Source organism: Bos taurus, chromosome 9 (genome assembly GCF_002263795.3).
Source record: "Bos taurus isolate L1 Dominette 01449 registration number 42190680 breed Hereford chromosome 9, ARS-UCD2.0, whole genome shotgun sequence".
Taxonomy (NCBI): Eukaryota; Metazoa; Chordata; class Mammalia; order Artiodactyla; family Bovidae; genus Bos; species Bos taurus.
Window position 1 is genome coordinate 22,055,532 of NC_037336.1, and position 25,782 is coordinate 22,081,313.

Sequence of the window (25,782 nt, forward strand, 5' to 3'; positions counted from 1 at the left end):
AACCCAATGACTGTTCCTTCTAAAAATGAAATTTAATATAGACAAGTGTACATTTACCTTGTTTTAGGATCTGACTGCAAGACTGCAAAGTTGCATCCACTTGGATCTGTGCTGACACTAACAGCTCTATGGGCAAAAGTAAGTTTCTCAAGTCGAATTCTTTCATATACACTATTTATATCAGAGACACAAGACACATCTGGTGAGGAATTATGAAGGTTTGATAAAATCTCTGCTAAAAAGAAAAAAATAAGCTTTCATTAATCAAGGCTTTATTAAAACTGTTAAAACGATTTAGGAGTAAATCGAATAGAAAAACAATTAGAACAGAGAAATCTTTTGTCTGCGTTAAGTCCTTTTGAAGAACTACATCTTCTCTCTCTTCAACATAATTTACACCCTATATATATTTGTCTGAGAAGAAATTTTGGTGGGTCAATTCTCAATTATTCATGATTTTTTTTTTAATTTTCTTTTTTTTTTTCAATTACTCATGGTTTTGTCCTCCACACTGCAACCAAAGTTGTCTAAAAGGCAAATACAATGTCTATACTACCTTTAAAAATTCCTCAGCTTCCATTAAAAATGTCATTTGCTTCCTTTCTTCTCCTCCTTCCTTCCATTTATTCAGCAGATATCTGAATGACCACATGTGCTATGGTGACATAGTGTTTTTCAGTGTAGCCCTAGTAATACTGTAGTGAACAAGATAGATAGCATGCCTCTACACTCTTGGAGTATACAATCAAGCAGAGAAGACAGATGTTAAACAAATGATTTTATCAGTACAAGTCAGATCAAGGATATGAAAGAAAAATATGGCATGTGCGTGCAAGTAAATGTTTCTGCCTGTAGTATGAAAAATGTTTAAAGTAAATAAAGACAAAGAGATCACTGACAAAACTAAGAGTCCAGAAAAAGAATGAACACTGTTAAGACTGAGGTTGTAGCAAAGAAACTAGAGAAAGTGGAGATTTCAAAAATATTTGAGATGGAAGTGACAAAACTTGGTGACCAATCGGCTATAGAGGGTGAGGGAAAATGGGGTGTGAAAGATAGCCGTTTACTTAAAAAACACTGAAAAGCAGACACATAAGCATGAGAACATGAATTCAGTTTTAGACCACGAATTATGACTAAGACACAATTCTAAGGACTCCAACACAAGTCAAAATGCCTCTGGTTACTCTCAAATTCACTCTCTTTTATTCACAGGGATTTACTAATCTTCCTGACACTCAGTTATTCCAATTTCTATGTTCTTAAAAGACTTATTATGTGCAAATTAGTATCTGTCTCCATGAACTGCAAATATTTGTAAATGTATCTATTGCCCCTACAAACTCGTGACTGTCTGAGAACAGGGGCCCATCTTACATATTTTTGTATCATTAAAACCTAGCCCTATATCCAGCACATAGTAAATATACCTTAAATGTTTACAGACTTGTGTAATCTATAAAGAAATAAATACTACAAATCAATTAACTATCCAAAAATCATTCCTTTGTGGCTTTATAATTTTGAAGAATATGTTTATAATTTCTTGAGTAATTATAAATGTTCTTTATGTATCTTTTAGCATATAATAACTGATTTGTTCACTCAATAGATGACTTAATGAGGGAAGGAAATATGCTGAATGCTAATGATTACAAAGAAACCTTGATTTCACTGTGAGGATATAATGACTATATATCATGGTCCTTGCCATCTTATGATAGGAGACCAACATTAGAAAAATTAATCACAAAGATAAATATATAAAAACAAGTAAAAATAAGCTACAAGATAAAAATACAAAGAGAACATTAAAAGTTAAACAGGGTAACCAAGTTTAAATAATTGGTAAAAACATCTCTGATGAAGCATAAATTAAGCTGAGATGTGAAAATCAGAAAAGGCCCTGGGACTAACCACAACTGGACAAGACTGAATACCTGAAGGTCAGAGTGTCTGGAGAGTGGTAATGAGAGGGAGAGAACTCAAGAGGAATTCAGAGATGCAGACAAGGGTCAGAGCAGGAGCCTTGTAGGCCATGTTCAAGAAGTGAGGAAACCATCAAAAAGTTTTTAAACACAGGTAAATTGGGATCAGATCTTAAAAGCTCACTCTGGTAAGAGAATAAATAAAAAGAAACGAGTTGAAAAAAGGAAACATTTTTTGCAGTGACCATTTGATGTGACTTGGGCTAGGGTGGAAGGAATGAGATGTGAAGAGGTCAATGAATTCTACTTTTTCTGGAAGGAAAAAAAAAAATCAACAGATTACTAACAATGGATGAAAGAAAAAAGCTACTACTAGAGTTTAAAAAAAAAACAATGTTAAGCAATCCACAAGTTTGTAAATTCATAGTCAGAAAATCAAAAATGAACTATATAATGTAATGAATAACTCCTATTTTCCATGCTAGCATCTTAAAGCTCTCCTTTATATTCATCAAGAAATGAATAAAACTTGCCTCCAATTATTCAGTAATTGTTTAATAAAGCGACCTGTAAGTTTTAAAATTCTCAATGAATATAAAAACCTTATTCTTCCTGTAATCTTCCTCTAAATCCTAAAATACCTTATAAAAGTTTCATTTTATATATTCAAAAAACAAAACAAAACAAAAACCCCCCAAAACACCCCCGAAGCATAAGCCACTCAATTCTCAATTTGGGGAGAGGGGGATAAAAAGGAATTTGGAAGACTGTTCAAATCTACCAAAAAACCAAAGTTTTTTGTTGTTTTTTGTTTTTAATTTTATACTGCCCTGTCCCTAGAGCCAAGACTAGAGATTAGCAATACTCTGCCTCTGTTACTGATGGGAATGTACCATGATTTCAGGGCATACTAACAGATATAAGGTTGAAAATTTAGGATTTAAGTGGATTGAATTCCCTTTGTTTACCTGCACACAGACAAACCAAAAAATCAAAAGAAGAGATATAGAGGTAAAACCTAGTAACATTTGTCAGTTAAACCTAATAATAAGTAAGTACAAAATTAAACATTAGCCAGAAGGTACTTTTACATGCCATTTACATATATGAACTAACCTTTCTTTTCAGAACTCTTTCTTTTTTCTTCAAACCATTTCCCTCTAAATCCCTCTCCATCTTGTGTGACAAAAAGAATTTCATTTCTACTTAAAGCAATATCAGAAATGAAGACTTGGCGTGGATAAGCCCATCGACACTGCTTCATAGAACTGTTGACAGATCTCCAGCAAAATACCTAAGATAAAACCAAATTACAGTGGAATAGAAAGCAATATAGCATCTGAACAACCAAAAAATGAAATCAACAGATCTTATCTCAAAAACTAAGAGCTCTCAGTATGCTCCAATGTTCATTTTTCCATAGTATAAGATATATATATATAAAAGCCATAATGGTGTATCTTTCAGAAAATACATCAAGCAAACATGAAGCATTAAAAATGCTTCAAAGACACTTCTCTTAAGAAGTAATGTTCAGTGTTACTCATGTGGAGCAAACATATACTACAGTGTTTAGCATACAATATGCTAAAGAAAACCAAATTCTTAATGCTAAAACTTGAATGTCAGACTTAAGAGTAATATTTACAAGAAGAATGAAAACCACCCTACAAAAATCCGAACTTTACTCTCAAGGGGAACAAAAAAAGATGTCTACATAACTCAAGTAAAACAAAATCTCAGAGACAGAACAATCATCACAGAATTCAGCAGCTTCCACATGGTTCTGTCAGCCTTAGTGCTCCCGAGAAATGGCCAAGGGGCTGCTGCTCGAGGACTGAGAATGACAAGAGCCCAGGCGCTGGGCTTTCCAATCCAGCTCTATCTAGAGCAGCAAACCTTTTTTTCATCTACACCATAGACAGGCATTCCAAGCACGATTTCATTTGAAAAATTAATACTACTGATCTTGAAAAGCTCAATCTCCTCATAATTAAGAATCTTAAAGCACAGAATGGTATCTGCCAAGGTCACTCAAGTTATGTACACAAAATATAGACTGTACTGATCAGCTGATACTATCAGAGCTTGTCCTGTCATTTTTAAAGTTATTAATTTTACAGGAAGTAAGTATCCACATGTATAAACAAGCTAGATCTCTATTACTGTACATGAACTATATCCCAAAGTCAAATGTTTTTAATATTCAACTTTTTAAATGTAATTCTATGCCTCTGCTTCCTTCTTTTACTACAAATTAGATCTCTAACTCTTAAAGATAGTTCCCTCAAATAAAATGATCAATCACAGAGGATTTATTCCTATAATGTACCAGTAGGTAGAGTTTTATGATTAATTCTTCAGTTTCTAAAATGTCAATTTTTATAGCAATTTATAAAACCTCAATACACTTATTGTATATTTTTATTTTATAAACAAAAAGCAGATAGCAATCGGTTTTTCCAGTCACAGTGTAAAACTTATTCAGTGTTTCTAATGTATAATGCTATGCTAAGTCACTTCGGTCGTGTCCGACTCTGTGCGACCCCATAGACGGCAGCCCACCAGGCTCCCCCGTCCCTGGGATTCTCCAGGCAAGAACACTGGAGTGGCTTGCCATTTCCTTCTCCAATGCATGAAAGTGAAAAGTGAAAGTGAAGTCGCTCAGTCGTGTCCAAACCTCAGGGACCCCATGGACTGTAGCCCACCAGGCTCCTCCGTCCATGGGATTTTCCAGGCAAGAGTACTGGAGTGGGGTGCCATTGCCTTCTCCGCTAATGTATAATACATATTTTTAATTGACAATTTTATCAAAGAAATGAAAATTACAACTCTATTTACTTAAATGAAAAGAGATGAGAGGCTTTTTTTTTGGCTGCACTAGGTGGCACACAGGATCTTAGTTCCCTGCTGCTGAGTCACTTCAGTCGTGTCTGACTCTGTGCGACCCCACAGACAGCAGCCCACCAGGCTCCCCAATCCCTGGGATTCTCCAGGCAAGAACACTGGAGTGGGTTGCCATTTCCTTCTCCAATGCATGAAAGTGAAAAGTGAAAGTGAAGTCGCTCAGTCATGTCCGACTCTTATCGACCCCATGGACTGCAGCCTACCAGGCTCCTCCGTCCATAGGATTTTCCAGGCAAGAGTACTGGAGTGAGGTGCCATTAGTTCCCTGACCAGGGATCAAACCTATGCTCCCAGCACTGGGACTGTTGAGTCTTAACCACTTGACTGCCAGGGAAGTCCCAGAGATTCTTTATATAGAGATCCAGAAATACATATATTTTCTATATGACAGTTATAATCTCGGTATATATAATATTTTGTGTACATTTAAGATCAAATTTGAGAGAAAATTTCTGATTATGTATTTTTAATACTGCCAGCTTAGTTTTTTACCTTTTTAAAAGAGTAGTTATATACCTCATATCTATATAATTCAATATCATTTTTGAATACTTGGTGTATATATCAAATAACTCATCAAATCCCTTACTTCTATTTTAAACACAACAAATGAAATTTTAAACTACAGTTTAACAAGGCAGTACTATGCAACCTGAAATGTCATACTTTCTTTGAAATACCAATTACTATTTCAAACCAATTAGTATTGGACATCAAAAACAAGTAGGGACAAAAACAAGTAGGGAAACAAGTCAGCAGGAATCCCTATCATAGCAACACAGTTTTACATTATCAGGTCCTCTACAGCTGTCAACTGAGAACAAGATTACTAAGCTTTTGCATAAATATATACTCACCCTTCCAGCTCCATCCATTGCAAGAATGCAAATTTTCTGACCCCCATTTTCTTTCAAATGTTCAGGATCAACTTTGTATTCCATATGCCCCCCAGATACAAGAACCTTTTTCAAGTTCAGTTGTCTGAATGAAAAAAAAAAAAAAAAAATTCTAGATGAATATGTTTGCTATACTATACAAGCTCAATTTTAAATAAATTACTATCAAACAATAATTTAGGGTGATTGCTGTGAAAGATAAAGTAAGTAAGGTGATTTGACCTTTGGTATCCTTAGTCCCTCCTTTTATGAGTTTCCCCTACACAATGACCATTTCTTTCTATGGCAAGTTGCTACCTACTCAGATATACACCCTATATATCTAAAACCCCATGTGCTAACATACACATTCTGCCCAGATTAAATAACTGGTAAGATGAAAAAGCTCCTACATATTATCTGCATTCTTAACAGAAAAAATTTAAACCTCAAAACAAAACAGAAATCCTTATTTCAAATATGGACAACTTTAAATAGATACAGCTACTATAAAAATAATTAGTATTGCTAATTTAATAACCCATCCACTAGTCAATTCATTACACATTTCATCATATGTACACATGTGATGCCTATGGCACTGTGTGAAACCTGGCTGCTACTACTCCAATGACTGTCCTCTCTTTCAGGTATTTTTAAATGTTTAAAAATATTTTATTTTAACATTTTAACTTATAATATATTTTTATATTTTATTTTAAAAAATAAAATAAAAATTTTAAAATATTTTTAAATGTTTTTCTTTTCAAAATTACTACTCTGTAACAAAAGAATTTTCTTAGGCAAAACTTGGATGTAACATATTTATGTAACTTAATGTTGTCAGGTTAAGTTTTATAAATGCAAAGCAAAAACAAATTCTTACATTCCATAAATCATCTCATGCTCAGAAAGAAACCTACATAACTCAGTTCTAAGAAACATGTTTGATCACATTTTCATATTTTTATAACTGAAATATGACCTTACAATTGGTAACTTTCCAACTGTTACACACAGAAGGTAAGTTGTGTGTATTGACGGTTGACATCTTCTGTTCATAATGGTATCTGTTCATGAAGTTACCATCTCACTGACATTAGCAAAAGCACATTCTGTTGCATTTCAGTTCAAATCCCTGATTACTTTAAAAGTTGGATGGCTACTCTCTAGAATTCCTACACACGCCTACTCCCACTAACTGAGCTACTGTATCTGTTCAAAGATCTATTTCCCTACTTGTATTTATTACTACACTTATAATGAAATATGTAAAACCAACAAAATAGTAGTCTGAGAAGAACACTTTCTATAAAGGCATAATACTTTAAAATGACACAACAAATATGACAGGCAAAAAATTACTGTCAAATCAGATATAGATTAAGCAACTATATTAAATACTGAAAATGTATGAAAAATATAGGATTCTGCCCTTAACTTACTTCATAATTGTTTTTTAAGCACTTGCTCCTTAAATCGTTCAAAATGAAGAGATAACATATTGCAAATATGGTTTATGCACAAAAGACAGAACTCCAGCTGACTCATTTATACTTAAACCTTAAGTTTTATAATTCCCTGCTTTAACTGACTTTTTGATTAGACAGCCAACTACTTGTTTACCACATGCTACTATAATATGTTATCAGATAAAAACTGGCTATACAAAAATATAAAAATACACCAATTAGGTATAAATACTTGGACTGAGTAGAGGGTACAGAATATGATTAACAATGTTTTAAAATAAATGTGTAATATATAAAGGCTATACATGAACCAAAGATGATTTCGTCACAAACCAAGAATTATGATTAATCTATTTCTGTGCACCTAAAGCATAAAAAAGGGAAACTTATAGGTCATATTTAACCATATGTTATCTTAATTCAGAAATACTCTTTACAACCCTACAAAGAACTTTTACATATATTTACTGAACATTTGCCAAAAGATTAAGATTATCATCTTAGGCAAAAACTCTTGACTTTCCCACCATTCAGTGTTCCCATTTGACACATCAGAGAATAACATAAAGCTGAAACTCAGATATTTGCTGCAAGAGCTGAATTATTAAGGTATGTTTCTTTCACAGAAATATACATACTTAGAAGCCAGCTTCTTGCACTGATAGTCTGCAAGTAAGTAAATATCTCCCTTTGTGGTAACACAGACAGTAGCCCCATCACTAGCAGCAACCAAAGACAGAGTGATGTCCTTATGATGAAGGGCAGAGACTTGACGAGGAGCAGTTACACACTTTTCTCCATTGGGATCTAGTAAATAACCTAAAAAATTACATAAGCAAACAAATCACAAAATATCCGTTTTAAGAACACAATTTATTTTTCAGATATTGTCATCCTGGATTTCTTACCCAATTGTCCACCATTTAGTCCCATAGTGTAAACAGCCTCTCTAGTCCACAGCACAGTATGAAACCTGCCAGCTGCTACTCCAATGATTGTCCTTCCTTTCAGGTACTTTGCCTGCATCTATTCAAAGACAAGTAAGGCTTCAGTTTATTATGTATCTATAAACTAACGGAATTTTGCACAAGATCTAGCAGACCAGGGTAGCGAATACAGGGCATACTTGCTGCCAGTAACCCCTTCATGTACTAAAGACAGTCATCACCAATAGATCTCAGCACTAATACTGACCCCAACTCCTCTTAGAACATAAGACATTTTGATGCAGCCACCTTAAATCAGCAGTTTTAACATATAAAAAACTTTACACAAAGCATTAAACTTTTGTTAACAAGCAATATACACAACAGGCATTCTGGTTCTTATTAGAAAACATGGTACTTCTACATTTGACATATCCTGAGTCTCTTAACAGTAACACTGCTAACATTTTGAACCAGATGGTTGTTGTGGGGGACTGTGTCATAGGAGGTTTGGCAGCATCCCTGGCCTCTGTCCACCAGATGTCAGTACCACTAACCCCACCCCTACCCCCCAGTTGTAACAACTAAAACTGTCTCTAGACATTGCCAAATGGCTCTGGGGCACAAATCTGCCCTCACTTAAGAACACTGGATATGTCCGTAACAACCCAGAGCTCCAAGACAGCCAGACAAAGAGAATGAAATTGTGAGTAAAAGCTACTATTCCTAAAGAAGTCTAAAAAATGATTAAATATCTACACATTCCACAGTTGGTTGAGGAAAATGGATCTTCTAAGAAGTACCACAGATCGGAAACTACCTCTAATTATCTTGGAGTAATTACTATTGATTCACTAGCCATCCAGAATGTAAAAGCATTGGATTTTAAAGCTTTATTAATAATCATTTTAAATAATCATTTAATAATTGATTATTATTAATCTAATCATCTAATAATCATTTTAAATCCAGAGAATTAAACCAATGAAGAATTTTAATACCAGAATGCAAAATTTTATGAGTTGAAAACACACGTTATAGATGATTCTGCTGCTGCTGCTGCTGCTAAGTCACTTAAGTCGTGTCCGACTCTGTGAGACCCCATAGACAGCAGCCACTAGGCTCCTCTGTCCCTGAGATTCTCCAGGCAAGAATAGTAGAGTGGGTTGCCAATCCCTTCTCCAATGCATGCATGCATGCTAAATTGTTTCAGTCGTGTCGGACTCTGTGCGACGCTATGGACAGCAGCCCACCAGGCTCCTCTGTCCACGGGATTCTCCAGGCAAGAATACTGGAGTGGGCTGCCATTTCCTTCTCCAGTAGATGATTCTAGTAATATATTAATTTAAAGCCCCAGCCCTGAGGTCCTGTGTACTAGGTCCCTGAAGTTGAGGAAAGGCCACCTTCTGCTGGTAGTTGTACAACAGAAAAAGGGACAACAGAACACAGAACAGTGGCTTTCAGGCTTATGTTCCCTCAAATAGACTTGCCAGGTGTGACTTCTGCACCGAGACAGATTGACCATGAAGCCAATAAGCTTAAGCTTCTGGGGACCTCATGTGCATGGCCCATTTTTAACTTATAAAAAATTCGTGTGTTTTTTTTTTTTAAGGAGGGCCTCAAAATTAAGCTTCAAACCCCAAATATCTGGATCCCCCTCCGCAAAATATCTGGATCCTCCTCTGTAAAATATCTGGATCCCCCTCTGCTTGTGACCACTTGTAATTTGAATCAAAGGCAGTTTGCTGCCTAATATCCCAAGTGCTTTCCTTCTTTCTCACTCCAAACAAATTTTAATTTGTACTATGCTCAATTTCTCCTGTGAAAAATAAAATATATACCATTGAAGAAACATATACCATTGACTATAGGTAAAATAAGTTGCTCTTATCAACACCTTCTATCTTTTTGTCCATATAGGTTTTATGGCAATGGTCACATTATTGTTTAAAAAAGAAAAGTTTACCTGTCTGGGTACATTACAACTGGAAGGCGGAGGAATGAGTCCTAATTGATGAAAAATATTTAGACCAAATGTATAAACACATCCATCTTCAGTTAATACAACAGTATGATCCTTAGCAGCCGCTACTTGAGAACAATTATGACCACTCAGTCCTTCCACAAGCCTAGGGACCTACAAAATAAAATTAACTTTGAAATATTACATTAACCATTTATATAAAATATACAAATAGAATCTGAGGATATATCCCAAATGACATGACTGCTATATGGCTGAAGGAGGGGGATAAATTTAATAGGACACGGGCATTGCTTTATAAATAAAATACAAAATCCCAGTAAGACATTTTAATAAAACAACTGGATTCAATAAATGATTTTGAGCCCTTATCATATATCGTACACCAAGTGCAAATTTGTTTGGTCTGAACAAAGGGTGTTCTTTAACCAAAGTATTCACTGGTGGAGTGAAGCAATAAATGAAAATACAGGAATCAACACAGCCCTTCAATGAAAACCAAACAATATTATATTCCTTTAAAGTCATCTCTTCTGGGTTCAAATCTTAATCCAGCCATTTACCAGGTGCTGCTGCTACTGCTAAGTCACTTCAGTCATATCTGACTCTGTGCGACCCCATAGACGGAAGCCCAGCAAGCTCCTCTGTCCCTGGGATTCTCCAGGAAGAACACTGGAGTGGCTTGCCATTTCCTTCTCCAATGCATGAAAGTGAAAAGTGAAAGTGAAGTCACTCAGTCGTGTCCGACTCTTAGCGACCCCATGGACTGCAGCCTACCAGACTCCTCTATCCGTGGGATTTTCCAGGCAAGAAAAAGTACTGGAGTGGGGTGCCATTGCCTTCTCTGCATTTACCAGCTATTTGATATCAAAGGAATCTCTTAACTTCTCTCATTTTCTTCATCTGAATGCAAAATAATAATAGTATTTTGGATGATAATAAGATCAATATAAGGAGTAAATGAGTTGGTAAATGCAAAACAACCATCTCTGGCTCAGAGTAAACAACTGATAAATGAGTACTATTATTACTATTGTCATTATGTATAAAATGAGGATAATAAGGCTATAACTTCACAAGGCTGTTTAAGGCTTAAATCAAGGTAACAATACTAAATGGAAAGCATAAACAATGCCTAGCACATAATATACCCTTCAAATAATAGAAGCAATTATTATAGCTCTCTCTCCTTTTTAAAGACCTCTTAATCGATGAATATGCCAGCCGTCCCCTCAAAAAAAAAAATTACTTAAAAATAAACTAGTAAGGTATTTTCCTGAATGTAATGATTATTAGGTTTTCCCAATTAGCACTAAGTTTCAGTAGCTGACTCAATTTTGTGATTATATAATGAAAATATTGGCTCAATTTTTAGACCACAAATACCTTAATGAGAAGTTAAAAATGAGTAAATCCTGGACTACAACAGGAAAAATGTTTTACAATTAGTAAACTACTTTTAAAACTTCAACTATGGAAATATTTTAAAGCTTATTTATATACTATATCTCCTGACTCAATACTTCCTATAAGAAAAAAATTTTTGATGCTTTAGAATTTTACATATTTATTTTAAATAAATATCTTTATTTTAAACACAATATACCAGGAAAGTAACTGATCTTTTAAAATCAATTATCAGTTGGTATACTATTTTCTCCTTTCAGTTAGTTTAAAAAAAAAATTTAGTTAAGTGAAGCTTCCAATCTATCAAATTTTACCAAAGTTACCTAAACTGTATAGAGACATTTCAATTACCAAGCATGTCTGCTCATCTCCATGGCCCAATCGTCCTCCAGGACCATGACCACAGGTGTAAACCTGCCCTTTCTGAGACAGAAACACTGAGTGAAATTTACAAAGCACCACCTACAGGAAAACAAGAGAATATTATTAAATGTCTCTGTATAAAATATCCTTTATTTTATAAAAAGAAATAACAGAATATTACTAATTGTTTAAGCTAGATAATGGGTACATCAGAATTCATTATACTATTATCTCTACTCCGTACATGTTTAAAATTTTCTGAAATAAAAATTTAAAATATATACTGGTCTATATTAAAACTATGTCTAAAAACACCGAAAGATGGGAAAAAAAATAAATTTAGAAGGAATTAAGCATGTGTAACCAAGAAGAGACTAAACAAAGGAAAATACAAAAAGTAACCAATTGTTTTCCAATTTCATAAAATCCCACACAACAAGAAGTGAACAGAATTAAATATGAAGTATAAAGATTACCAAATATTGATACACTACTAAAGAAAATAGTAGAAATGCTGTAAGAATATTTTTTCAATATCACCTATATGGAGGCAGTGGTGGGTAAACAGTATGCCCTTTTCATATCTCTGAAATGTTTAATATATCTTTAATATCATTATAAGGCTTTAAATAATTTATACTGATTTTCAAGCTTTTTTCAAGGCATCATCAGTACACTCATTTTATCTAAATACTATTTAAAAATCCTTTTATCTTTAAAAAATTTGCATTTGTGTTTCTTATGCTATCCATAAATATTTCTAACTTAGGACATTAAAAAAGGATTAAGAAATTTAAAAATCCTAGAATTGTTTATAAGAATATTATAAGCTGAACTGCAAGTGCTATTTACACATATCCTTAACCACTTGGCAAGTTCTGTAAATACTTTTTTATAGAACTTGTTTTTTACAGAAGAAAGTTTATCAAAGACTCTGGGTCTTTGATTAAAGCAAAAAAGTCATTTATTTAGCTGTACCACAAACATCTAGAAAGTCTAAAAATAAAAAACTGTATTCAAATTTGTAATACAAAATTAAAATCTGTAAAGGAAATATTATTTTATGGAAATTGTATTCAAATTTGTAATACAAAGTTAAAATCTGTAAAGGAAATATTATTTTATGAAACTAGAATACATTTTGTTCAATCCTATATTCAACATTAGAGCGCCTCTATAATTTCCAACTTCAGCTTCCTTGGTGGCTCAGTGGCAAAGAATCTGCCTGCCAATGCAGGGTTCAATCCCTGGGTAAGAAAGTACCCCTGGAGAAGGAAATGGCAACCCACTCCAATACTCTTGTATGGCAAATCCCATGGACAGAGAGGAACCTGGAGGGCTACGGTTGACAGGGTCTCAAAAGAGTCACACACAGCTTAACAACTAACAACAACATCAAACAACCAACGCCAGAGTATAAGACCTTCAACTTTAAAACCTTTGAATTTTTTAAAGAGGCAACTGATCATGGATTTTCACCTTAATTATCAGGAATATATTATGCTAATAACAATAATCTCTGTCCACAGCAGTCAATTCATCTGGTACAACAGAATCAGCTATTTTTCAGTGAGTAATGGAGCTCTCTACATAACCAGGCACTCAGTAAATAGTGCCAAACACTTGTTTCCTTTTTTCTTACTAATTTACACTACTTTCCTCTCAAACCTATCCACAGTGTTTGTGTTTCAACCCTTATTTTGTGGTTAAAACAAAAAAATCCTTACGTCCTTAATTTCTTCACAAAATACTTAAGTGTCCTCGTCTTAACTGAAATACAGCTTTGTCTTCATGTACACTGTTTCACCCTTAACCCTACCAAGTGAAATATGCTCAATTCTTCTATATTCTTCTATGTATTTTAGAATCAGAAGGTACAGTCAACCAGCCCATTTCCTGATACCTCCATGACTCCTGCACATTTGTGTAAAAATCTCTGCTCCTGAAAAATCTTACCTCACCAAATCTGACTGTATCTTGTACCAAGTCAGAAACGGAAAACAGGAGCCTTTCTAAGTGCCTCAACTCTGATCAATCATTCGTGGCTGCTGACAGGTGAATTCTGAGGACTTGTCCCAATTTACTTTAAAACAGAGAGGTGGGGAAGAAGAGAGTGGGACTGAAGGAGGAGGGGAGAGGAAGTGTGCACTGTGATTGATCAGCTGCTGCTGCTAAGTCGCTTCAGTCGTGTCCGACTCTGTGTGACCCCATAGATGGCAGCCCACCAGGCTCCCCCGTCCCTGGGATTCTTCAGGCAAGAACACTGGAGTGGGTTGCCATTTCCTTCTCCAATACATGAAAGTGGAAAGTGAAAGTGAAGTCGCTCAGTCGTATCTGACTCTTAGTGACCCCATGGACTGCAGCCTACCAGGCTCCTCCGTCCATAGCATCTTCCAGGCAAGAGTACTGGAGTGCGGTGCCAGATCAGCAGTGTCTACCAAAAGCTTTCAAGTAGGTGAGAAAGAACAGCCAGCCCTGCTCTAACAGTTTCCCTCACATTCTCTAGAGACTCTGACCCCAGGCTTAAGACTCTGGTCTGTCCCAAGTCCTTTCAGCATCCTCAATTCCTTCCAAGTCTTTGTATTAATAGATGGCTAGCCAGAATCAGGACACCTGATCTGAAGAATTGAGCATATTCCACTTTGTAGGGTTAAAGGATGAAACAGTATATACAAAGACACAGCTCATTTCAGTTAAGACAAGGACACTGAGTACTTTGTGAAGAAATTAAGGATGTAAAGGATTTTTTTTTTAACCACAAAATAAGGGTTGAAATACAAACACTGGATAGGTTTGAGAGGAAGGAAGGTGGTATTTGGCACTATTTACTGAGTGCCTGGTTATGTAGACAGCCCCATTAGCCCTGATGCCTCCATTGCTCCTTCACATTTGCATAAAAATCTCTGCTCCTGAAAAACCTCCCCTCACCCAATCTGACTGTATCTTGTACCAAGTCAGAAAAGGAAAACAGGTGCCTTTCTAAGCTTTCAGGACACCACTCTACTCTCTACTTCTTTCGTCACTCTTTATTCTCATGTGGGCTCCTATTCTTGCCCTCTCAAATTTTAATATTCTCTTGGGTTTAACTCTATTACGTTTTTTAAATTGCTAATCGTGATACATTAGTGACTTCTGGTGTGAAAAACAGTGTCCTGCTGCTGCTGCTGCTGCTAAGTCACTTCAGTCGTGTCCAACTCTGTGAAACCCCATAGACGGTAGCCCACCAGGCTCCCCTGTTCCTGAGACCCTAAATATATAATTTATCATCCAAATAATTGGGGGAATAAAAGGGGATGACAGTTATGATTACATCAGGGGAAAAAATGAAGAAAAGGACTCAGCAGACATATTCTGAGGTGTAATTTTCGGATTTAGAAAATGAGATTTATAGCTTTCAAAATTATTAAGTAGAGGTTGTTTAGTGGCAAAATTAACACTTTAGTTAAACTTAAAAACTTTGAAGACTATCCAGAGTGCAACAGAAATGAAGCTCAAGAGGAAGAAACATTGAGGCTAGATATGCATTATACACACAGAGACACACACACACAGAGCGTTATAGAAAAAGATGAGTGGGTCAATAGTACCAAAATCCACTGAAGAGGGAGACAGCCAGGATTATGACATAAGGACAAAGGCAAAACCTTTACAATTATCAATTAAAATTTTACAGTTACTTATATTTAACAACTCAGGTTCACTTACCTAAAACTAATAACAAATTGAGTTTCAACAACAAATTCACTTGAGAAACAATTTGAAGAACTTTAAATGGAAAAAAAAGCTAGAAAATCCAACAGAAGTTCTACCTTTAAAAAACTACTATCTGTATGCTACTGCTGCTGCTAAGTCGCCTCAGTCGTGTCCGACTCTGTGCGACCCCATAGACGGCAGCCCACCAGGCTCCTCCGTCCCTGGGACTCTCCAGGCAAGAACACTGGAATGGGTTGCCATTTCCTTCTCCAACTATCTGTAAAACGCCTTCTAACTTCTAATGCCCCTTATACAAACGTCAATGTGTTAGTCATTCAGTCGTGTCTGACTCCTTGCGACCCCATGGACTATAGCCCACCAGGCACCTCTGTCCATGGAATACTCCAGGCAAGAATACCGCACAAACATCTCATTGTTTTATGATACTTTACACAGTCTAACTATGATTAACAAAATCTTAAAAGAATTAGTAAATACCTGCTTGATATAAATCCCACTCCTGGAGAACAGATCCACCAACTCTGGATGATGTTTGCTATTCTGGCTTCCATGACCCAGGGTGAAATTTGTATTATCTCCCCAAGTGTAGACATCTGTAGGATCTAAAATGAAAATGAGTTTTTATATTCTATCACATTTCAAACAAGTATCAGTGTTGTTTAATACTGAACAAATCAATTTACTTCAAATATGACTCTTTACCAAAACCAAACTACCGTATTTAGAAAGATACTACTAAAATTTTCTTTTAAATTATCCATCTATTAATTTATTATAACACTCTAGAAACAGAAATCAGAAGATCCAAATCAGCACAGGCCTGTCTCAACGAAGGCAATTTAACATGTTGAACCCTTATTTCTTTAGTAGCTAAGGTTTAACTGCCAAATGAGTAAAATATCACCTGCCATATTCACTTAGCTCTCAGGAAAATATTACAGATAACTATTTAAATGTGGAATATCATTAAAACGTTTCATATATACAGGTTCTAAATGAAGCACATGGTATTAGTTTCTATTATTACGTAAGGATTATTTTCCAGTACTTTGCTCTTGATAGATGCAAAATCACACTAGGGATTAGGGCAACAAAAATGAAAATGGGATAAAAATCACAGCTAATTATGATATAAATCTTCATTTTTATTTTGGAATGCTTATCAAGTTCTTGAATAGAATAATAACTGTAACTTGCAATATAGTGTCCAAGACAGAAATAAAATGAAGAACATGTCCTTACCTAGATTGCTCATTAGTTAAAATGCAAATTAACTAGTGCCCCCATTTACATCTCTTCTTCTTTTCAATCAATTTACATTCACAAAGCTCACAGGGCACAAAAATTGAAAAGATAAGTGCCATTACAAGAATGAGCATGTGGATAGAAGAATCACTTCCTTTCCCTTCGACCTTAAATGCTGTCCTTTCTCAATGGACATCAATCACTTTACAGTAGCTACAATTCTAGCTGCCTTTATTTGTTGTTCAATCACAATCATGACTGACTTCTTTGTGACCCCATGGACTGCAGCACACCAGGCTTCCCTGTCCTTCTCTAGCTCCTGAAGCTTGCTCAAACTCATGTCCATCAAGTCGGTGACGCCATCCAACCATCTCATTCTCTGTCGTCCCCTTCTCCTCACGCCTTCAATCTTTCCCAGTAGCAAAGTCTTTTCTAATGAGTCAGTCAGCTCCTTGCATCAGGAAGCCAAAAGTTCTGGAACTTCAGTTTCAGCATCAGTCCTTCCAATGAATATTCAGGACTGATTTCCTTTAGGATGGACTGGTTGGATCTCCTTGCAGTCCAAGGGACTCTCAAGGGTCTTCTCCAACACCACAGTTCAAAAGCATCAATTCTTCGGCACTCAGCTTTCTTTATAGTCCAACTCTCACATCTATACATGACTACTGGAAAAACTACAGCACTGACTGTACAGACCTTTGCTGACAAAGTAATGTCTCTGCTTTTTAATACACTGTCTAGGTTGGTTATAGCTTTTCTTCCAAGGAGCAAGCGTCTTTTCATTTCATGGCTGCAGTCACCATCTGCAGTGATTTTGGAGCCTGAGAAAATAAAGTCTGTCACTGTTTCCATCGTTTCCCCATTTTTTTGCCATGAAGTGATGGGACCAGATGTAATGATCTTAGCTTTGTGAATGTTGAGTTTTAAGCCAACGTTTTCACTCTCCTCTTTCACTTTCATCAAGAGGCTCTTTAGTTCTTCTTCACTTTCTGCCCTAAGGGTGGTGTCATCTGCGTATCTGAGGTTATTGTTATTTCTCTCTGCAATCTTGATTCCAACTTGTGCTTCATCCAGCCTGGTATTTCACATGATGTACTCTGCACAGAAGTTAAATAAGCAAGGTGACACTATACAGCCTTGATGTGCTCCTTTCCCAATTTGGAACCAGTTCATTGTTCCATGTCCAGCTTTTACTGTTGCTTCTTGACCTGCATACAGGTTTCTCAGGAGGCAGGCAACATGGTCTGGTATTTCGATCTCTTTCAGAATTTTCCAGTTTGTTGTCATTCACATAGTCAAAAGCTTTAGTGTAGTCAATGAAGCAGAAGTAGATGTTCTTCTGGAACTGTCTTTTCTATGATTCAATGGATGTTGGCAATTTGATCTCTGGTTCCTCTGCGTTTTCTAAATTTAGCTTGAACATCTGGAAGTTCACATACTGTTGAAGTCTAACTTGGAGAATTTTGAGCATTACTTTGCTAGCATGTTAGATGAGTGCAATTGTGCAGTAGTTTGCACATTCTTTGGCATTGCCTTTCTTTGGGACTGCAATGAAAACTGACCTTTTCCAGTCCTGTGGCCACTGCTGAGTTTTCCAAATTTGCTTCAGGGCAGCAGTTTAACAGCATCATCTTTTAAAATTTGAAGTAGCTCAGCTGGAATTCCATCACCTCCACTAGGCTTTGTTTGTAGTGATGCTTCCTAAGGCCCACTTGACTCTGCATTCCAAGATGTCTAGCTCTAGGTGAGTGATCATACCATCGTGGTTATCTGGATCATGAAGATCTTTTTGTATAGTTCATCTGTGTATTCTTGCCACCTCTTCTTAATATCTTCTGCTTCTGTTAAGTCCATACCATTTCTGTCCTTTATTGTGCCCATCTTTGCATGAAATGTTCCCTTGGTATCTCTAATTTTCTTGAAGAGATTTCTAGTCTTTCCCATTCTATTGTTTTCCTCTATTTCTTTGCATTGATCGCTGAGGAAGGCTTTCCTATCTCTCCTTGCTATCCTTTGTAACTCTGCATTTAGATGGGTATCTCTTTCCTTTTTTCCTTTGACTTTCGCTTCTCTTCTTTTCTCAGCTATTTGTAAGGCCTCCTCAGACAACCATTTTGCCTTTTTGCATTTCTTTTTCTTGGGGATGGTTTTGATCACCGCCTCTTGTACAATGTTACAAACCTCCGTCCACAGTTTTTCAGGCACTCTGTCTGTCAGATCTAATTCCTTGAATCTATTTGTCACTTCCACTGTGTAATTATAAGGGGTTTGACTTAGGTGATACCTGAATGACTTAGTGGTTTTCCCTACTTTCTTCAAGGCTGTGTTTTCACTCTTATACACATAAATGTAGATTGAAATTAAAAAGTATAAAATAAACCTAAGTGTTCTGAAAGAAAATCAAAGTTATCAACCTATATATATTAGAGTAAAAGTCTTTGCAGATATCCACACAAAAATTTTCTCAGGTATTTTTATAACAATAAAATTTCTTTAAAATTTTCGAAACTTTACTTTAATGGAATATATTTATGGAATTTTCTTACCAGTATTTTTGAATACTACATGAGTTGGTCTATCCTTCATTACAAGATCCAAAGCTGACAAGCCTTCTTTATCTTGAATATACAGATTAACACCATGCTAAAAAAGGAAAAAATGTGCATATAGATATAGACATACATGCATATATTTTTAACTATTTATCTATAATCAGTAACATTTATATTTATCAAGTTAGATGATCAAACTATAAAGAACATTAAAAATAAACACCTAATAACAATTATCTCCTATGCTCATAAACATTTATTTCTCACACAGAAGAAAACTAAGACAAATCAAATATCCAATTCTTGGTAGAATAAAGAAGAACCATAAAATGTAAAGAAGCAACATTTAAAACCAAAATGAAACAAAAATCTAAATGAACTAGATATTAAAGTTTTCCATGGTAACACAGGTCAGTTACCTAGAGGGCCCAACTCTGAGACTGTGTGTGTATGTACATACACATTTTTTTTTTTGGTATTTCAAGAACCAAATTCCACATCCAGATAAGGGGTGTAAAGACTTCTACACGAAGGCAAACAACAGTTTTTACTTTTTCTATGTTTTTCAAACTTACTGTATATAATGTGATCACCTATGCTCCATCTTTTTGACTTAAATTCTGTTATATCTACTATTGACATGAAGACAATCATATTTTTTATTTCTATTTGTGTGATTTATATCTTTCCACTTAAACTTTTCTACGTGCAATTTCAGAGCATTGTCTCATCACTTACAGTTAGACTGTGTCTTAAGTCACTGCTGAGGGCACAGGTTCAATCCCTGGTTGGGGAACTAAGATCCCATAAGATGTGTGGTGTGGCCACAAATAAATGTGACAGTGTGCGTTTGTGTGTTTTAAGGATGAATTTAATCTATAGTTTTATATCTCCAGAATTTAAACATGAAATAGAACATTTTCCATCCCATTTATTTAAGGCAGTTAGTATACCCTATCCTTAGTACATACTTACTGTCTTTTAAAATATAATGGGAGGAGAGGAGAAAGTGCAATGTTCAATTCATATTAGTATTACATTACAGCTTTTTAAATGCAAAATGTACTCCTTTTCAAAAATAACAGTATTTGTTGACAGTTTAATAAGGCATTCAACAATTACTTTTTAATCTACGTTTCTTTTTGTTAAGACTTATTACTTATTTGGGGCTGTGCTAGGTCTTCGCTGCTGTGCTCAGGCTTTCTCTAGTCGCAGGGAGCAGGGGCTACTCTCTGTCGTGGTGCATGTGCTTCTCACTGTGGCGGCTTCTCCTGTTGCCCAGCAGGGACTCTAGGTGCATGGCCTTCAGCAGTTGCGGCTGGCAGGCTCAGCAGTAGTGGTGCATGACTTAGTCGCTCCATGGCACATGGGATATTCTCAGAGCAGGGATCATACCCATGACCTCTGCACTGGAGGGTGGATTCTTAATCACTTAACACAGGGAAGCCCTCAACAACTATTTTGACTGATGTGAGTAATCCCTGCCTATCCACACACACTGGAGTTATAGGTTGAGATGGAACCATGAAATTTTTAAACTTTAACCATAATATGTTGGAACACTGTTTTGGGTTACTTAAGAAAGGGACTCTCCTCTTATCTTGTAACAATGAATTTTAATAAACTAGAATCAATTCTTTACCACGGAGCCACCAGGAAAACCCAGTCCATAGCATTGCAAAAGAGATGGACATGATTTAGCAAGTAAACAGCAATACCAATTCTAACTTCATTGTGTTCCAGACAGTAATGACAACTGATTTCACAAGGACTGTCAATGAACAAAAACTACTCAAGATAGTGAGCTAACAAATAAAACAAAATTCAGAAATGATCTTTTAATAAGATCTTAATAAATTTAAAAATGTATGTTGCCTATTTTCTAAGTTAGATATAATAAATCCACATAGAAAGACCTAATTTTGACTTTTATAAGAGTAAAAAGGGCTGATTCCAGGGCAGTGTTCCAAGTTACGAATTTGACAAATAGGATCCCAGAAACTTAGATCCCTGCAGATTTTACTTTACCAGTTTTATAAATTCATCCTAAACTTTACTGGACCCTATGTGCATCTTCTTAAGTAGCACCAACCGCATAAAGGACTAGGAACTTTTTTTTACCTTTGGAGTTCCCTAGATATGGTGGTCTCTGATACTTTTTAATATGCTTACTTTAAACTCTAAAGGTAAAGGACCAGTGTGTAGTCTATCTCATTTATTTAAAGATCAACTCTTTACATATCCCCCAAAGAGGAGATAAATTCACCAGCTTACTAAACAGCATCTAAGCATAATGAAAAAAAACAAGCAAAAAAGGATTCTTTTTTTTTTCATTACAATATGTCTAGCACTGAGATCACTGCCTAACACACATCAGGCACTAAAGAAAAATTTATGTTCCAAATACTTTACAAATAGGTTATCATTTAGTCCACACACGCTTATGATTCAGCTAGTTCTTCCATAAGAAGTTTCTGCTGAGGTTTTTCATCTTTGGCAACTGGGAACTGACAGCATGGGTGTATAGTTACTGTACAATTTTAGCACTTAATTTTAAAATTTCATACTATAAAGTTTTTATCAAATGTAATTCATTTAAAATGTGCTTTTCTGTATAGTCTCTTCCTGCTCATCCATAACACCTTAAATGCTAGAGTTGCCAGCAGAAGCGAAATTGACAACAAACAACTCTATCATTGCAGCCCTTCCAATTAAAGAAGAGTTAAAAGGGGAAAGGAAAGAAGTCTGGACCAAACAAATGCAGATGGATTACAGCAACATGGAAGAAAGACGTTTCTATGGGATATTTTATCAGTGGGAAGTATCCACGTTGGATGTCTATCACTGATCAGAAGGACGCTTGATGAAAATCAGACAGTCAAGCCAAGAGCAAGGTGGCCCAAGGCACAATGTCCTGGCCTCTCCTGGCCAAGGCAGCAAGGATGACAGAGGATTTCTAAAGGTAAATGAAAGCCAAAGGGAGGGAAGGTCCAAAATTCATACCAGAACCTATTTCAAACTGAAGACCCAAATCCTCACACCTGAATGGCAAACCCTAGCACAGCAGAAACCCGAAGGCCATTCTCAGGCTTGAAAGGGTCGGTGGTCACCCAGTTTCCAGCAGAAACTACAGGGAGAGGCCAAAGCAGAGCTGACAGATGCTATAACTCTTACTAACCTCACTCTTCCTATACAAGAGGTTATAATAAGGGAACTAAACTGATATACAAAGGTTTTAGATATAATAGGAATTAATAGTACTATTAATACTTAAGAAAAGTTTTTCTTCACTGAAACTCACTGGGGAAAAAAAAGTGAGGATGGTACTATCATTATCCTTTTTTTTATAGTTGAAACTGAGGTTCAAGATTCAGTAACTCATCCAAGATGACTTGGTAAGTGGTAGACCTAGATAGTTTAGCTCCAAAAAGGACATTTTGCTATTAATATATACGGAAAATAATTTTCATCAGTAAATGTTACTACCTAAAGACCACTATGCAAACAATTGTTTTGAAGTCAAAAATAGAATATAAGCTCCCTAATGTCTTACAATGTGACCACAAGTTCCTTGAGGACAGGAACTTTGTTCTGCTTTGTTCTTCTCTGGTCCTCCACAAACATGACTGAATGCCGGTACAAAAACAAACTGTGTTATGTAAAGTTTTAAAAAAAAAAAAACTATGCAATTTAAAACTCATGATTTCTGACAGTTTTTAACTTGCATTTACTAATGTAATGATACCGGGGTATATCTTAAAACATTATTTGTCTAACCAGTACAACAAGCCTAGATTTAATCTACTTCATGGGAAATTTAAAATAAACTGATTCTGGGAAATCCCAAGGACAGAGGAGCCTGGCGGGCTACAGTCCATGGAATTGCAGAGTCGGACACTACTGAACGACTAACACTTTCTGGGCTTCCCAGGTGGTGCTAGTGGTAAAGAACCCACCTGCCAATGCAGGAGATGCCAGAGACATGGGTTCAGTCCCTGGGTTGGGAAAATTCCCTGGAGGAGGAAATGGCAACCCACTCCAGTATTCTTGCCTGGAGAATCCCAAGGACAAAGGAGCCTGGTATGCTATAGCCCACAGGGTTGCAAAGAGTCGGACATGACTGAAGCGCCCTAGCACGCATGCAAAACTGATTCTGATTATTAATTTTTTAAACAACTATAAAAAATGTGCCTTTTCATACTGTTTACGGACAGCAAGGAGGTCAAACCAGTCAATCCTAAAGGAAATCAACCCTGAATATCCAATGGAAGACCTGATGCTAAAGCCCCAATATTTTGGCTACCTGATGCGAGCGAAGAGCCAACTCACTGGAAAAGACCCTGCGGCTGGGAAAGATTGAGGACAGGAGGAGGAGGAGGAGGCTGCAGGGCACAAGATGGTTAGACAGCATCATTGACTCAATGGACATGAATTTGAGCAAACTCCGGGAGATACTGAAGGACAGGGAAGCCTGGTGTGCTGCAGTCCACGGGGTCACAAAGAGTTGGACACGACTCAGTGACTGAACAAAAATAACAGGAAAAACTTAATCCCTAGCCAAACAAGAGATGAACACACTACCCAAATCAGAGTCCTTATATGATTTCAATAACTAGTGCCTTTTAAAGTAGCTAGTAATATAAGTATAGAAAAGGAAACCATACTTTTTAAAAATACTGATATATAGTACTGTGTAAATGACAAAATGTCTGGGATTTACTTTAAAATAACATGGGGTGGAGAAAGTCAGTGGAGACATATTAAATACGGAACACAAAATTAGCCAATAGTTTACATTATAAACTTTAGTATATGTTTAGAATTTCACATTGTAAAAAGTTCAAATTAAAAGGATATATGAGATTTGAATTCTAAAAATGGTTACAATAAAAGATATCAAGTTCTTGTCAATTGATAAGAACGCCAATCTCTTCGTGGAGATTAAGAAAAACACATGCCAGACAGAAAAGTTTTAAAAAAACAAATGACACTTACCTTCAGTAGAGACCAAACACAATCAATATGCCCATAAAAAATGCTTCTATGCAAAGCTGTCCATCCTGACTCCTTGTCTTTCACCGAGGGATCCACTCCTTTCTCAATAAGCCAATCTAACACTCCTTTTTTCCCACAGGAGGCAACAAGGTGGAGGGCATTCCGACCAAAGGCATCCCTGATGGTTGCAGCATTGTGACAATGACTGGAGAGAAAGGCCTTAATCTGGTTTTCACTCCCCTTCGTTACCACAGAAAGGACATCCAAAGCATGCGTCAGGGAGCGACACTTTGATGTGCAGTCAGGGATGGAGGAATTCATCCTATTTGTTTTTATGCAGCTTCCTTCTTCAGAATAGTCAGATAATTTTAAAAAATGAAAAAGCCAGGCCACAAAGCTGCTATTCAGAAAGACTGATAGAGAATAAACGGCCTGCTTAGGGTTATAATTTAAATCCTCCTGGCAACAGTATAAAACTATATAGATTTGTACAATGTATTTTGGCATTTAAATCAAAAAATTATAAATAGCTCTATAAAGTTTATATCAAATACAAGTTCTTTCTTTAAAAAAGAAAACTTTCCACAGTTTATAAATTATTCCTGAAGTCAAGCACCAAGGGGGAGTGAGGAGGGGAACTCCCCCTCCACACTGTCTGATCCTTTTAAATATCCATAATTGCAAGGGTGACCTGTAAGAGAAGGAGAAACAAAGTAAGAAATACAGCATCTCTCTCACTCTTCTCAAGTATTTTACAACTATCCCCCTATTTAAGTGCCTCTGATTCCTACTTTCAAGAGCAAGCAAGCAAATCAAAGACAGGCTCTGACTTTAGTTGCTCCTCCTCCCCTGTGATACTCTCCGTATGGAATTTGTGGCAAAGTTAAGAGGTTCACCGACAAAAGCTCGGCCTCCTCTCCCAGTTTTGATGAGGGAGGTGAGTTCTGCTTGACTATAAGCCTGTCTGAAAGGTGGCTCCATCCACCCCCACCGAGAAAGTTGAGGAGGAAAGGAAGTGGATCCAGCTGGCAGCCCCCTTCCAGCTTGTTTGCCTGGATTCTACGTCACCATACAGATGACTGGAAGGGTCTCTCACATCCGAGGTATGCCTAAGTTCTTTGACTTCACTCAAACTTTACTTCAGGATCCAGGCATTATGGGTAGGTATGTATATGGGGAGTGATTAAGTTAATTCATTTAATCAGGCCCTGTGTGTATCACAAACCCAAGCCTACGTCAGCCCACAGTTACAGATACACCCATCCAGGAAACCTAACACCAATCAATCCTCCAACTCTGCTTTGGTGCACTCACCTCCCTGTACAAAATAGGACCTGCACGCCTCAGTAGGAAACCCCCACCTCCTAGTCAAGCACACCCTCCTTCAGAGTTGCCTCTTCCAACATTCTGCAAA

The 25,782-nt window shown here is 36.4% G+C and overlaps 1 protein-coding gene across 3 annotated transcripts in view; it reads right to left on the reverse strand.

Moving 5' to 3' along the window:
- Positions 1–25,782, reverse strand: part of IBTK (inhibitor of Bruton tyrosine kinase) — a 94,917-nt gene that overhangs the window by 57,001 nt on the left and 12,134 nt on the right. The window contains exons 1-10 of one of the 3 annotated variants that reach the window (NM_001206040.3): positions 24,369–24,689; positions 19,368–19,464; positions 16,054–16,178; positions 11,851–11,961; positions 10,075–10,245; positions 8,091–8,208; positions 7,821–8,001; positions 5,693–5,816; positions 3,045–3,222; positions 58–232 (exon numbers count right to left, since the gene is read on the reverse strand). In NM_001206040.3, the coding sequence (NP_001192969.2) occupies positions 58–232; positions 3,045–3,222; positions 5,693–5,816; positions 7,821–8,001; positions 8,091–8,208; positions 10,075–10,245; positions 11,851–11,961; positions 16,054–16,178; positions 19,368–19,464; positions 24,369–24,689 (1,601 nt within the window). Of the gene's footprint in view, positions 1–57; positions 236–3,044; positions 3,223–5,692; positions 5,817–7,820; positions 8,002–8,090; positions 8,209–10,074; positions 10,246–11,850; positions 11,962–16,053; positions 16,179–19,367; positions 19,465–24,368; positions 25,060–25,782 lie in introns of those variants that run through there. The other 2 variants (XM_005210696.5, XM_005210695.5) reach the window with 2 other exon arrangements.